This window comes from Rana temporaria, chromosome 9, assembly GCF_905171775.1.
Source record: "Rana temporaria chromosome 9, aRanTem1.1, whole genome shotgun sequence".
Classification (NCBI taxonomy): domain Eukaryota; kingdom Metazoa; phylum Chordata; class Amphibia; order Anura; family Ranidae; genus Rana; species Rana temporaria.
The window spans coordinates 128,896,224-128,911,810 of record NC_053497.1 but is presented as its reverse complement, the minus strand read 5'-3'; the positions used below and the strand labels follow the sequence as shown (position 1 = coordinate 128,911,810).

At 43.0% G+C, this 15,587-nt stretch overlaps 1 protein-coding gene across 1 annotated transcript in view; it reads left to right on the top strand.

The window, feature by feature from the left end:
• The window catches only part of RABL6 (RAB, member RAS oncogene family like 6), a 67,781-nt gene that overhangs the window by 30,957 nt on the left and 21,237 nt on the right, over positions 1 to 15,587 (top strand). Inside the window, exons 8-11 of the mRNA XM_040324485.1 lie at positions 3,033 to 3,138; positions 7,601 to 7,704; positions 10,689 to 11,014; positions 13,591 to 13,741. Coding sequence (XP_040180419.1) covers positions 3,033 to 3,138; positions 7,601 to 7,704; positions 10,689 to 11,014; positions 13,591 to 13,741 — 687 coding nt within the window. The remainder of the gene's footprint in view (positions 1 to 3,032; positions 3,139 to 7,600; positions 7,705 to 10,688; positions 11,015 to 13,590; positions 13,742 to 15,587) is intronic.

The window sequence follows — 15,587 nt, the reverse complement described above, 5'->3', positions numbered from 1 at the left end:
CCCCATTACCAACAGCACCCCCTTACACCAGAGTCCCCATTACCAGCAGTGTCGTGACCACGATGAAGGCTATTGGCTGGCGCCGCCAGGTGCAAGCATAAGCGTAAATGTGACAGATCGGAGAGATGAGTGAGTGACACAGCCGACCTGGCCCACTGACCAATTAGCCCACCGGGAAACTCCCGGTAGTCCCCGATGGCCAGTCCATCCCTGTCTGCAAGTATTAATTATTATATATTATGTTTTTCTTTGTAGGTGTTTCCATGTGTTTTGTTACTGCATTATAAATACATATTTTTGTTGATTAACCACTAAAAGCAACTTTGTGCTCGGTGCATGTACTCTGCCTCTCTAAATATGTGAAGAAGCAGGGGTCGACAATATCCGGGCGCCAGGTCGCAATTGTGGCCTGGCGCCCGCCGGTAATTGAGGCCGCGGCCTACAAGGCCGCGAATCCCTAGCCTCAATTAACGGCTACCACGAGCCCACCGCGATTGCGCGGTGGGGGGGCACAGAATCCTGTGTCTCCGTGCGCCCCCACCTCCCCAGCCGGGAGATCGCGGTGGGCCTGTGACGGGGCGGTAATTGAGGCCGCGTCTTTTCGGCCTTGTGAAGTCCCAAGCTCTTCCTCTGTGAGCTGGCGCCATCTGGTGGTGGCCGTTGGCATTACAAGTTAAACAGCAATTCTAATATGTAATTTTTCACTGCCATCTCCTTCCCTCTAATTAGAACCCCCAAACATTATATATATTTTTTATTCTAACACCCTAGAGAATAAAATGGCGATCGTTGCAATACTTTCTGTCATGCCGTATTTGCGCAGCGGTCTTACAAGCGCACTTTTTTGGGAAAAAATTACACTTTTTTTAATTAAAAAATAAGACAACAGTAAAGTTATCCCAATTTTTTTTTAATATTGTGAAAGATAATATTACGCCGAGTAAATTGATACCCAACATGTCACGCTTCAAAATTGAGTCCGCTTGTGGAATGCCGACAAACTTTTACCCTTTAAAATCTCCATGGGTGACGTTTAAAAAAAAATCTACAGGTTGCATGTTTTGAGTTACAGAGGAGGTCTAGGACTAGAATTATTGCTCTCACTCTACCAATCGCGGCGATACCTCACATGTGTGGTTTGAATACCGTTTACATATGCGGGCGCTACTCACGTATGTGTTCGCTTCTGCGCGCGAGCTCGTCGGGAAGGGTCGAGTTTTCTGGCTCCTAACTTTTAACTGGCTCCTAGATTCCAAGCAAATTTGTCAAACCCTCTGAAGAAGCATCGATGATGACATTATTAATCTCTAAAACTGGTTCCATGTCTGTGGTATAACGTGTTTTCTTTTATAATCAGGCATGGGATACCGGTTCTAAGCAGTAAAACAGCATAGGTACATATTATAGAGTAGAACATTAATAAAGATATAGTAAGATAAGTAGCACACACACATTAAAGGGCTGTATACATGGGCCAAATACCCACTACAAGTTCTATTTGAATTTTCAGATACAATATCGGCCACACAGGGAATGCATTGTTTTCAGTGAGTCAGTTGACTGCTCAGACTTGATAAAATGCAGTAAAGCACAACCTATGTGTAGCACTGCTAATCTGGAAGATGAGCCCTTTTTTAAAGAATAAGTTAACTTAAAAAAATAAAATAAAAAATGCACATCTTTTTTGCATGTAAAAGAAATGTGCATTTTATTTACTTGGAGCCTGGAAAGCATTGCATCTGCGATCAGCAGGTCTCAAATGCCATGCAGGACTCTTGCAGACTTCTCAGTGTATCTGTCTGTTCGTACCTCGGACAGGCAGACAGATGCACACTGACAGGAAGAGGCAATGAACTACCACAGCATTCAACAGCGGCATGGTAGTTCACTGAAACTACTAGCCGACGGCTGCAAAGGCTGTTGTGATTTGTAGTTTCCCATTCACACAGGACTGTGAATCCATGACATGGCCAGATGACCGGAGCCCTGCACAACCATGTTATTTTTAAACAGTGACAGCGGATACCCAGAGAAGATGCCGCGTAATTGACGGCAGCTTCTGGAACGTATTGCATGTTCGACCCTAAATACGGGTGGAACATGCAACGTTACTAAAGGTGACCTTATCCTTTAAAGTCTCAGACCAATAGTAATATGACGGGCAAACTTTGACACTACTGAGGAAGAACGGCCCAAAATTTCAATATAGTGTAGGGCAGGGATATGCAATTGGCGGACCTCCAGCTGTTGCAGAACTACAAATCCCATGAGGCATAGCAAGACTCAGACAGCCACAAGAATGACACCCAGAGGCATGATGGGACTTGTAGTTTTACAACAGCTGGAGGTCCGTTAATTGCATATCCCTGGTGTAGGGACTAAAAGCTGCAGTCGGTAGGTGCCCATGTAGTTGCCTGGCTTTTGTACTCATCGGCATATATTTATTTTTCTCTGTAATAGAATTAAGCGCATTCAAAGTTTTTCTCCAGATGACATTGGCTATTCATAGATCGATTTCACTCTCTATGGTTGTCCATTGACTTAACAACCTGTCTAGAAATATGAAAGTCAACATGTTTTTGAATCTGGGAGCTCCTAAGCTGTCATCTTTATCCTTGGGTCACTTGTAAGTCACAGATGTTGCGACCATGATATGCACAGGCTTGTTCTAGGTCAGTTACACTCAGTAGGTAGTGAAACAGGAAACCCGGAGACTGAACCTTCCAAAAGGATCAGCAAATCCATATTCCTGCTTGACAGGTTCCTTTTCAGAACAATTCCAAAGCCTTATTGTTGATGGAAGCATGTACAAGCCCTTCCCAACACAACTGCCATGTGCTTTGAGCTTAAGCATTCCAGGTTGGGACTCTGACATGACTGCCTCATGCAAGTTGTATTTTTCCTTTGTCTGATCCTGTTTACTGTCTGCTATGTTATTAGGTACTAAGTTTTTTATTTCTTGATTATCCTGCCTTTGGAGATTGCTGCATTGGATGACCATCCTCTCCCTTGTCCTCTGCTTCTCTGTACAGACGGCCTGGCTCTTCCTACATTCGCTATGCTGAGTCTTCCCTGAAGAACAGCTTTGGACTGAAATATTTGCACAAATTCTTTAACATCCCTTTCCTCCAGCTCCAGGTGAGACCCGAGACCCTCTTATACCTACATTACTTTATTCCCTTAGGCTCCGTTCTCTGTTTTTTTCAAATTTAAAGTAATATTAAAGACGACAAATTTTTTTTTTTGCTTTAAAATAATAAAAAAAAAAAGAAAATTCTACTTGCCTGCTCTATGCAAAGATATTGCACAGAGCGCGGTCTCTTACCTCTTCTTTGGAGTCCCCCGCTGGCACTCTGCTGCTCCTCCTCCTCCTCAGAGTGCCCCTTCAGTGAACTGGCTAATAAGGGGTCACCCATGCTCACAACCCAGGATGTGTGTCCATAAACAGCCCATGCCATAAGCTTTTGATGCTGTCAGTCAAATCCTATGAGACCAGGAAGAGAGAACCATGTTGCTGCAGCTGGCGACAGCGCTGGGTCGGTGAGAGGAGACGGGTAAGTGTTTAGGGGAAGGAAGGGCAGAATAGGGAGTGGGATTTTTATTTTTTTATTTATTTTTTGGCTTAAAGGGGTTGTAAACCTTCGTGTTTTTTCCCCTTAATGCATCCTATGCATTTAAGGGGAAAAAACACATTGCAGTGTCTGGCCCCCCCAGCCCCCCGTTTTACTTACCTAAGTCCTGAATTTTTGTGGACGCGATCCCGCATCGCTCTCTCTACGGCTTCTTGGCTCTTCATTGGATCAATTGATGGCAGTGCAGCCATTGGCTCCCGCTGCTGTAAATCAAATCCAATGGTGCCGCGGGCTGGGCTGCGTCATACACTCGGCGGGGCTATGGACGCAGAGTGTATGACACGGGAGCGCGCCCGCAAGGTAACCCCCTCAGTAGAGAGCTTCCCAGAGGGGGCTATCTATTGCGGTGAGGAGCCGCGAGAGCCGCTGTGGGACCCCAGAACAGGAGGATCGGGGCCACTCTGTGCAAAACGAACTGCACAGTGGAGGTAAGTATGACATGTTTTTTTTTTATTAAACGGGAACCTTTACAACCACTTTAACGCAGGGAATTTATTAAGGTAAAAAATGTTTGCCTTTAGAACCACTTTATCATAGTTTATCATACTTTTCCATATCGTGTTTGTTTTATTTTCTTCTCTTGAATTCCTTTTTTTTATTTAGCTCCCTTTTTTTTTTTTTTTCTTTTACATAATTTTTATTTGTATTTTTGTTCATAATTTTTTAATACTTGCCTGTTCCTTCTTTCCTATTTTCCTTTCCTTAATGTTTCTTAGGTTTAGTTATACTAAGGGCAAAAATGTAATAATTTGCAGTTACCACTCCCTAGATCAGGGGTCTCCAAACTTTGTAAGCAAAGGACCAGTTTACTGTCCTTCAAGCTTCAGGGGGGCCAGGCTGTGACCAATAGGAGTAGACAATGCCTTGACCTCAATGCCCCATCATTGGTTTTAATGGGAGGAATAGTGCCCAATTGTTGATATCAATAGGAGAATGGTGAAAAATGTGCCCGCGCTATGGTATGTATATAAATACACTAAATAAACAAATTGTGGTTTGAGCTGCTGCTAACGTGTAAGGTAAATAAAAGACTGATGCAAAATTATTATATTGAGTGCTGCACGGAAATATACTTGGTAAATGAAAGTGCACACTGCATACAAAATCTATGTGTAGACTTCTGCTTGTGAGGATTCCCCTCCTAGGTCCCCATTCACCAGCAGGGACCAGATACACGAGGATCAGTGACACCTGGCAGCATGCCAAGGCAGTGATTTACCTGTATACCTTTCTTTGATGTAAGCACATCTCTCTCTCTTCATTGGTATATACATTGTTCATACCACTGCAATAGAGACCCAACAATGGAGCAATAGGAATGAGATTTCCTGACCATAGAATTGTATTATAATCTTGGAGTCCTTTACAATCAGTGGTAGAAGGAGATATCCTGGTCGTTGTACGATAAAGACCCTGCGTGTTTAAAGCTTACTGCTGGTCAGTGGGGGAGCATGAAGTGGCACTGGAATCCTCACAAGCAGAAGTCTACATGTTTATTTTATTTATTTATTAAAATTCTTAAAAGTACAAAACGCAGTCAGTTACCCGTAGGCCTCGATGCGCCGAGAACAACAATACAGCAACAACCCAAAAAAAAAATTTTGTATTGAAAGGACTTCATGCAGTTTTCTCTTTTATTGCACTTTATATATTTGCACAGCATTTTGTTTAATTGAATGTATATTAAGTATATTTCTGAGCAGCGCTGAGCATATAAATTTTGCATCGATAGGAGAATATTGCCCCATTGATGTTAGAAGGGGGATCGGAGCTCCATCATTGGTGTCAGTTGGTGGAATAGTGCCCCAGGGGCCAGACAAAGGGCCACATCTGCCCCCCCCCCCCCCGGGGGTGCAGTTTTGAGACCACTGCCATAGACGTGGTGGCTGTGTTTTTGTTTTTCTGTTTTTCAGCCTTTTTTTTTTTTTCATAATTTTTACCCAGTGATCTATCAGCACACTTTCTGTCCTGTGGTGGCTGCACTCACTCACTGTAATGCATCTTTGGAGGGACAATGTTGTCATACTAGGACAGAAAGTGTTAGAACTTCAGCACACCTCCCACTCTCCTTATCTACATAACATTGGAAGGTCTGTTCTGTAGTTCAGAGGTTATCTGAACAGGAATGATGAAGCTGCTTGAAGTAACACAGGCAAACAGCCAAAGAAGTCATCCGTTCTCTGGATTTTTTTCGGAGGATGGGCAGGTTTTTCTTTTGTTCTAGCCCTTTGATAAGAGCAAACACTTTGAGGGCCAGTTCACAACAGAACATGCTCAATTTCCGCACCATGTTCAGAACGTACTGCAGTTGCCATCTGGAGTGAGTGTCACCCCAAAAGCAGTGCGTTTGCCTACACCAGATCGCATGGTACAGAACTACCATACAATGCTGTTGCAGTGAGTTTTGCAAAGTAGTGCATCCACAACGCACTCCCAGGTGCATATGTATGCGGTGAACAGGGCACATATAACACAATTGTTTTCAATGTGCACTTATGGCTGAGCCTGTGTTGGTAAAAGCAGATAACTGCAGCTTAACACCCCTGGGATGAAGGAATTCTAAGAATTAAAGGTGCATACAGGTATTATAAGGTACCTGCTTGAGATGAGAAAGTGTTAAATATTTTTGTGTAATAGTTTGGGCCAACTATGTCCCTTCACTAACCTTTGAGGCTGCTGGATGTGCAGTATAAACTGTATGCTATATACAGCATACCGTACGGTGTATCAGGTGCGAGCCAAAACTTCTTGTATCATACCTGGAACACAGAAGAGTCTACTGTAGTGGCGCTCAGCTGCTCAGAGCAAGCAATGTATTCTAGAAATGAATACAAAGCTTCCTCTGATTGGCTGAGTCGGAGGTTATGACATGAGCCCACCTCTGACTCCCACCAATTAGGTGAAGCTTTGTATCCATTGCTAGAATACATTGAGTGCCGCTGCGGTAGACTTTTCTGTGTTCTGGGTATGAGAAAATAAGGCTCGGCTCGCACCCAGAAAACACAGTGCAGTATGCTGTATGTAGCCATAGCTACATACAGTTTATACTTCACATCCAGCGGCCTCATATTAGTGAGGGACATAACTTGGTTGGGTCAGCTTGGAAAGATGGAGCTCTTTAACTTATCTTGCGTTTTCACTTTCTCTTCTTCATTCCTTCGCCCTTACCTTTTTCATTCCATACTTCATATTCCCATCGCACACTTTCCTGGATGAGCTCTTGGATTCGGGTGCTGTAGCAACAACCAGCTGGATACTGGTACAAGTTACGGTAAAGATATTTGCCAGCACACCATGGAACGACAACAATTTTCGTTGTTCCATGGTGTGCTGGCAAATATCTTTACTCTACCTTTTCATTTCATTCTCATGTTTCCATATCCTTTCCTTCCTTTTCTTTACTCTTTCTTTTCTACTCCATTTTTATTCCCATTTGATGACGATGCAATTACAGATGTTTTCTTTTATTTAAACAATGGCAGACATTGGGGCAGCATACCTGTGTTTTTTCTTTATGCTGGGTTTTAGCATTGAACCCACATGTGATTGACTGGTGTTTTATACTGTGTACACCTGAGATCTTCTCCTTGTATGGAGTTACCTAGCTAGTTACTTGTGCAGTACCTGTAAGTGGCTTTGTAAAACGATCGTCCTCTAAAAAAGTGATACATGCTCTAGCTTACTTATTAATATGTGGTTGGAATCCGACACTCTTAACCCTTGTGTGGCTGGAATTCTGTAACAAAATGTTACAGAATTCCATCTCTTGCCCTTCTGGAAAGGAAGGGGTCAAAGGTGTCCTCATTCATAATGTTAATGTAGGGAGGGGGTCTAATTCCAGTTATATGACAAAACAGCTGTGCTACTGTGGTATAGCATTGTGCGCTTGTATTCAGGCAGAGTTACTGGCGGTAAGCTCTACTGGCAACCTGCATCCTGATTCTGAACATTTGACTTGCATCTTGCAGAGAGAAACCTTGTTACGACAGTTGGAGACAAATCAGCTGGACATTGATGCTACCCTGGAAGAGCTGAATGTGCAACAAGAGACGGAGGATCAGAATTACGAAATGTAGGTTAACTTTCACGGGCTGTTTCAAGGGTTTTCTGCTGTATGTTGTATTTGAATAACACGGAACATTAGAGGAAGGGGGTAAGGACTTCCCATGATTCAATGGGGGCATTCCCTGTTTCCTAAATTGGACACAGTGGGGTTGATTTACTAAGACTGGAGAGTGCAAAATCTGGTGCACCTGTGCATTGTAGCCAATCCGCTTATAACTTCAGCTTGTTCAATTAAGCTTTGCCAAATATAACTGGAAGCTGGTTGGTTTCTCTGCAGAGCTGCACCAGATTTTGCACTCTCCAGTTTTAGTAAATCAACCTCACTTTTTCGGAAATTGATGGCTACTGGGTTATATATCGCCTTATTTCTTATTTCTAGCAAAGAATTTCCTTGACTTTTGTAGCTGAGCCTGTCTGAACCAACAGAATACTGAACAAAGGTCACTAGCATGTTTGTCCAAGATTTTTAGAAATTTATGGTAACTTTTCAAATGTTGTCCAAAAGCAGAGTTTAGGAGCTATTTGCTATTTACGTCACTACAGGTCCTTGATTGGGTATTGCAACAGATGAGTTTGGGTCCCCTATGTTACAGGTTGAGTTGTTTGCATTTAGACCATGATAACAAAGCTTTTAATACACTGGATAATGTGCTGACAAACTAAACATAAAATCATCTGTTCACTGTGACCTCCATGCAAAAGTGCTTAGAGTGCTGCTCAAAGTGCTACAAACATTCCCCAGTGATCCATAGCGCTGTCGGGTGCCAGCATTGAGAAAAGCTTGTGTAAGCTGCTGGAGACGCATCAGAAGACAAAAGGTAGAGGTGCTCCACACCCAACCCAGCAAGTGTGCAACGCAGTATAAATTACGGCTTCAACCTTGTTTCTTCTGGCCACACCTGCTGACGCGTTTTGTAGGAGGACCTCTACGATTAGGCTCAGTGAGTGAGGTAAAACACGTCGGAGGGTGGCATTGCCAGGAGGAGATAGACAGAAGCTGTATTTTACTGTGTTGCACACTAGATGGGTTCGGTGTGTGGTTCCTCTACCTTTTTGTCTTATGATTAAAATCTGTTTATTTACTTTCATTCAAATATTTTTATTCGTAAATGTATGGCATATAACGTGGAACTCTTTTCTCTTGAACTAAAAATATGGCACCATGATGAAGTGAAGCAGGTGGAAACATAAAAAAAAAAAAAAAAAGCGTACCTACAGACAAAGCAGTCATTCCTTATCCGTCCTGCTGCCCATGCTACTTCTATTACATTGAAGAGCTAAGTGACATTTAAGGTTACCAGATGCTGGGTTTGCTTACTAGATACTCTAAAAAAAAAAAAAAAAAAAAAAAAAATGTACGCCTTTTAGAGCCTATGGCTCTAATCAGGTTCTTCAAACCCCCCCCCCCCCCCCTGCCATTGTAATTCAGGTGACGGTGCCTGAATAGAGTGTGGCAGCAGCAGCCATGGATAGATTCATGCAATGCATGATTCTATCGGTGATGGAGGGGATGGCTGGAGAGAGGGGGCAGCGCCCTTATGGATGCACCGCCACTGGTGTGTTCCCTTTTCTGTCACTCTGTCACTGCTGTTGCATGCAAGTGGTAAAACATTAAACTGCTCATTTGTATTATTTTAGATTCAGTTAACTTAAAAAAAAGAACACATTCATAAAATAAAATTAGAAACAGAAAATGTACACTGTACATGCAAAAAAAAAGGTAAACCGCTCGCAGTTCACCCAGCTATGTTAGAAAAGCAAATGAATGTTTGCTTTCCTAACACTAAACAGTGTCTCCGCCAATCAGGTGCCCGGGTCTGTTACCCGTCACCTGTCACCTGATTGGCTGAAACGACAGGCACTGTGATTTGATGCATCCAATCATAGGAGAGGACAGGAGGAGAGGATGGGAGAAGACATCAAGGCCTTGGAGGACACCGCCTTCCGCTGTCACCCGCTGCCCCACCGAGACAGGGTACGTGCCAGGAAGATGGCAGGCGGGGGTCACAGGTGGCGTTCGATGGGGCACAGTGGTGGTGTTTGGGCACAGTGGCTGCGTTTTGTTTGTTTGTTTTTTTCAGAAATGTTCAGTTTATTTGTGCCCCTCCCCCTGAAAAATTTTGAGCGGAGAGTAGTAGCTAATCTGTGAGTAATCTACAAATGTTTTTATGTAATATAATAACCTTAATTGTCAAAATCATATCTAAAATTAATGAGTGTATGGTTAAAGTGGAAGTAAACTTCCATTGATTGTGCCTATAATAAGGCTTACCTATAGGTACTGTAAATATCTCCTTAACACGCACCGTTTAGGCGATATTCACTGCACATGCAGCTGCTGACTGCATTGGCGTATGCGCTCTGAAGGAACGTCCACCCCGTGCTGTTTCTTCAGAGCGCTGCGCCATGACTGGTGGCTACAGCGCACATGCACCATGGACCCGAAAGGAAGACGGGCGAAGATGTATGCCCCCTCAAGCGGTGACCACGAGTGCCTAATTTGCAGGAAAGTTTCACATAATGTGCTAGTATGCGATGCATATTAGCACATTATGCCTTTTACTTTGCAGGTCAGAAAAAAAAAAAAAGGGCAGCACTTTTCTTTACAACTGCAGCGATAACTTAAAATATGTGCTTATACTTTAACATTAAAGGAAACCTTATTTTTATCTTTTAGTCATACAACTCTATGTCCTCTTCCAATCCTAAGCATTTGGTAGCATGTGGTAACCTTTTGACACCTGTGTGTATGGGGCTCAATGATTATAGATGTGTGCAAATGTTCTGCATTTGTTCTACTTTTCTGCGTGTTTTTCGCCAATCTGGCAAATTCAGACATGCGCCACGTCCTCCCACTCACACCAGCCTCATTAGCGAGATGATCTCCTCTCTCCATCAGTTCCGTTTAATATATTGAGAGTCTGATGACGTCTTTGATATTTGCACAATCTGTCAGATAAACGTTCAATTTTTTCTGTATGTTCCCCACAGATTTCTAGAGATGTTAGAGAATAATATGCGTCTAGCGTCTCCAGTAGCAACCAATGGGCAGAGTCCGTCTTCCGGCTCACAGTCTCCTGTGGTCCCCATCACCTCTGGGTCTCCTGACAGCTCCGGCGCTGGAACTCCACTTCAGATGCCCACTCCTACCCTGGTTGCTTCTCCACCACCTCCAGCAGCTGAGGTTTCTGATACATCTGGCGCATCTCCATCTACAGTGTCCTCTCCGCCGCTGTCCCAGCAGTCTCAGCAGAAACGTGGTTTCATGTCAAGGCTCTTTGGATCTTCTACAGCAGAGAGTCCACCAGCCAAACCAGGTGGGTCCCTAGACCAGCAGGAAACCCAATGTTTCTGCAAAAAAAAAAAGAAAATGTCATGCAAGTATGTAGTCACTTCTGACCTTGCTTTCTGCCTCACTATCATGCTGGTGCAACGACTTGCTAATCTGGAGCAAGTATAATAAGATATTCTGACTTCTGGGTCCTCGACTGTCATATTCGAGGCAAGACACAGAGGAGAAATTTCAAGCAATTTCAGCCCTTTAAAATCTAGACAAGTAGCTAAAATTCACAATTAAATTTCATATATTAAAAAAGTTTAACATGCCAAAGAATTTGTATTTCGCTCCTTCCAGGCCTGAGATGTACACAAACCTATCACTCTGCATAGTCAGGTTTGTGACCAGATTTTCTAAATTCAGTTTAAGCAATTAAAGAGGTTGTAAACCTTTTATGTTTTTCACCTTAATGCATCCTATGCATTAAGGTGAAAAACACCTTGCAGTCACCGGCCCCTTCAGCCCCTGTTTTACTTACCTGAGCCTCGAATTTCCATGGGCGTGATCCCGTTTTGCTTTCCCCAGGACTTGTCGGCTCTTGATTGGATAGATTGATAGCAGCACAGCCATTGGCTCCCGCTGCTGTCAATCAAATCCAATGACGCGGCCGCCGAGGGACAGGGCTGAGTCATACAATCAGTGGCTATGGACGCCGATTGTATGGCACGGGAGCGTGCCCACAAGCTAACTCCCTCAGGAGAGAGCTTCCCAGAGGGGGTTAGCTCTTGTGGGGAGGAGCCACCGTGGGACCCCAAAATAGGATTATCGGGGCCACTCTGTGCAAAATGAACTGCACGGTGGAGGCAAGTATGATATGCATGTTGTTTAAAAAAAATTAAAATCAAAGCTTTAGTACAACTTTAAAGCTGATCACCTCCCTTTCTCCAGCCTATGATTGGAAAGTGGAAGTTCATCCACATGGTAAAGACCCCTTCCTTTGCGCTCTCATCTTGTTACCATATTTCTTTCTGGTCAGTAGATGTGCATGCAGCAATCTGATTGGCTCTGAGTGCTGCTTTATGGAGGATTGAGAATATAGAGCTCCATTTACAAAGCGGTAAAATATGCTCAGCGTTTTTCAAAAAATCTTTTGCCATTCACGAAAAGCTACTAAAGTACCACATGTTCAATTTTTGAGGTGATGCAGTATTTTAGTGAAAGCTTGTGGTAATTTAACCATTATTCAATTGCTGGTTGTTAAAGACCGGGTGGCCGCGGCATCCTTGACAACCGATGAGTCATCATGCTGAATGTAACCAAAAGATTTGCCGGCAATTAAACATTTTGAAGAAAGAGTGTGGGGCATCCCCTCAATTCATACCAGGCCCTTCTGGTATGGTGTTTGATTTGAGGGGAACCTTACGCCAAATAAAAAAAGCTGTGGGGATCCCCCCAAAATTCTTGCCAGATTCTTATGCAAGCATGCATATGTTTTGTCCAATGATTTTTTTTTCTCAATGTCGGCAATTCTTTTCTTTACATTCAGCGGGAAAAATATTGTTTTTTTAAGGACATGATGGCCGCCTGCTCCTTAACAACCAAGTAAATCATAGACATTCCTTAGATGTCGCATGCCTGGACCACTACTTAATTACTGCATGCATTTAATTATTTATTTCCTTCTGTAAATTGAATTAAATGCCTGTTCATGTGCTATTTACCAAGCGTTTTGCATTAATTGACCGCTTCAGGATCGCATGTGATATTTAGACAAAATGTGACTGGACCCCTAAATATGCTTTTGTGAATAAACACATTATTTCTTAATCGTATAGTATAGGACACAGGCAATTTGTTCATACACCATATATTATAGGCATGTGCATTCAGGTGGTTTGACACTGGCAAGCTTTTAAGGACAAACCCCACAGGCTGCCTCCCCTAGAACCATCTAGAACTCTACCCAACTACACGAGTCCCACCTTTGGGGGGGATGTCCACCATTACAGGCAAGTTTGGACTTTATTTACAGTGCAGCCTCATGGACATTAAGACAGGGTGACCCTTTATCTCTGACTGTTGCATTTAAAATGGGGCATGTTTGGAATGTATTCACTTCACCGTACTACAAACCTTTCAAACTTTCAAAATTAATTCGCTAGGTGATGCATCACACCACTGGTCGCACACTTCAAAGCCAATTTTGCCTGTGCCCCTATAAGGTACTAAGGCACTTCATTCCTTTTAGTGCAAGGATTAGTTGCAGGATGGTCTACACATTGGTCATCGCATACTCTGAACCTTATCTCCAACATGCTAATCAGTAACTACATCACAGGGAAATACCCTCAGTTGTAACTATGATGGAGACCAGTGGAAACTGACCCAATTCAAATCAAGCCCTGTGTTAAGCAGCCTTTTTGCAAGTTGAGAAAAAGGTCTAATAAATAGGAACTGGTGGGATTCTTGCGTTAGCATTTTACATAGGCCGCCTCTCATGGAAATATCGCCTATGAATTACTTAGAAAATTCTATAAGTAAAGAAAAAAGGTATTTTTGAAGCTTTGTTATTGTGCTTCGTTTCATTAACTTTAATCTTTTGCTCCCCTATGCCAGCGGAGACTCCAACGCATGCTGAGCTAGTGAAAGTCCAGAGTGTGGAGGACTTCGTTCCTGATGAGAGCTTAGATCGCAGTTTCCTGGAGGACGGCGCAACTCCGAATCAACCAGAAAGACCCCCTCCTCGAGACAGGAGAGACAGCGATAGGTAAGTGGCTCTGCCATATTAACCACATTTTTTGCTTGTATCGAAAAATGTGCATTTTAAAACCCAATTCCAGCTAAATATTTAAGAATATTTTAGTTAATGTAAAGGTTTAGAGCCTTTGTTAGGTATTTATTTCTGTTTGTGAGACTGGAAATGATAGGAAATTTATCTAGCAAGGCCACAGACCAAAACCCATTTTTAATAGTGTAGGAAGGGGTTGGAACATCTGAGTTTTTATTGCTGTCTGTGACTTCCTATCCTGGTGACAGTCGCTGCCCCCCCAGTTCTTGTATGGATGTCACAGAGACAGAAAGTAAGATCTCTCCAATGGGATCACAGGGAGAAAAAAATCCTTTCAGAATTGGTAATTTTTGTCCAACACCAAAAATACATTTTGCCCTTCGATGTTTTGCAAGTTTATTTTTTGATCACCTTATATTAGTTTTTCAAATAGTACAAAGCATATATACTATAAATGTTGCAGTTACAGAAATAACATATAATTCAACAAAAGTGAACATCTATAAGTAGAGAAGGGTGCTTTACGCAGTTATCCATGGCAATTTATTATTCCTGTAAAGAACACCCTGTGAGCAGGTCAAACATCAGCCATCATATAGCATGTGCAGGGTATGTGGAAAATAAAGTAAAACGGATGAGCGCAGTCTCAAACACACCAAATAAGGAAATTGTATATATTCACTGCTGGGCAGTGTGTGTACCTTTTTTAAATGTGTCCCAAATCCTGACAAGGTGTGGGTGAAATCAAAAATAAGTTCACAAAAACCAATATAAACAAACCTGTGTAAACAGTGATAAGGTGCAAATGCAAAAATGTGAACTGGAACTAATATTGTGACCAGCTCAAATGTGACAGTGCATATGAACAAACTCAAAACTATGACTGCTGTGATATAACATCCAAAATGACTAAATTCCATCTCCATAGAGGGCAATGTCTTTTCATCCCTCTGGCGGCAGCGGCGTCGCACTACAGGCGACAAAACGCCTAGATGTGAATGGGCCCTGTAAGGGGTTACACCTCCTCCGATTTCTGAATGTGGAAAAACCTTGGTCCAGAAGCTGTGCAGAATTGAGCATTTCTACCATGTGTGTGAATGTCCAGCTCATTGCATCCTTTGAATCAGTATGGATGTATCCAGAAACAAATGTGGCTATTCTGTCAGGGACCAGATAACAGTAGAATGGTCTTTTTTTTATAATTGGGTTCTATGGCAGCAACACTCAAAAAGCAGAATTGCATGTGTGTTCCAGTCATCTTCAATCATAATATTGAGGTCAGGTGTGGCTTTTGTAGAGTAAGGCCTTGTACACACGGTCGGACCAAACCGATGAGAATCGTCCGACGGACCGTTTTCATCAGTCAACCGCTGAAGTGGTCTGATGTGCGTACACACCATCGTTCCAAAAACCGATCGGGTCAGAACGCGGTGACGTCAAACACACGACGTACTGAATAAAACGAAGTTCAATGCTTCCAAGCATGCGTCGACTTGATTCTGATAATGCGCGGGTTTTGAGCCGATGCTTTCTGTACTAACCATCGGTTTGGACCGATCGGGCATCGGTTCGGTTTTGAAGCATGTTTTAACATTTTGGACCGAAGGAAAACAGACCGATGGGCTATACACACGGTCGGTTTGGACCGATGAAACTGAACCTCGGTCCATTCTCACCGTTTTTTCCGACCGTGTGTACGGGGCCTAAGGGTGCTTCCCCGCAGCACACTGTACCCATGGTTTTCATAACCTGACCTAATAGAAGTCTATGGGAATCTGCACGTGAAAGACATTCGGTTGGGAGTATGAGGTTCCTGTACACCTCT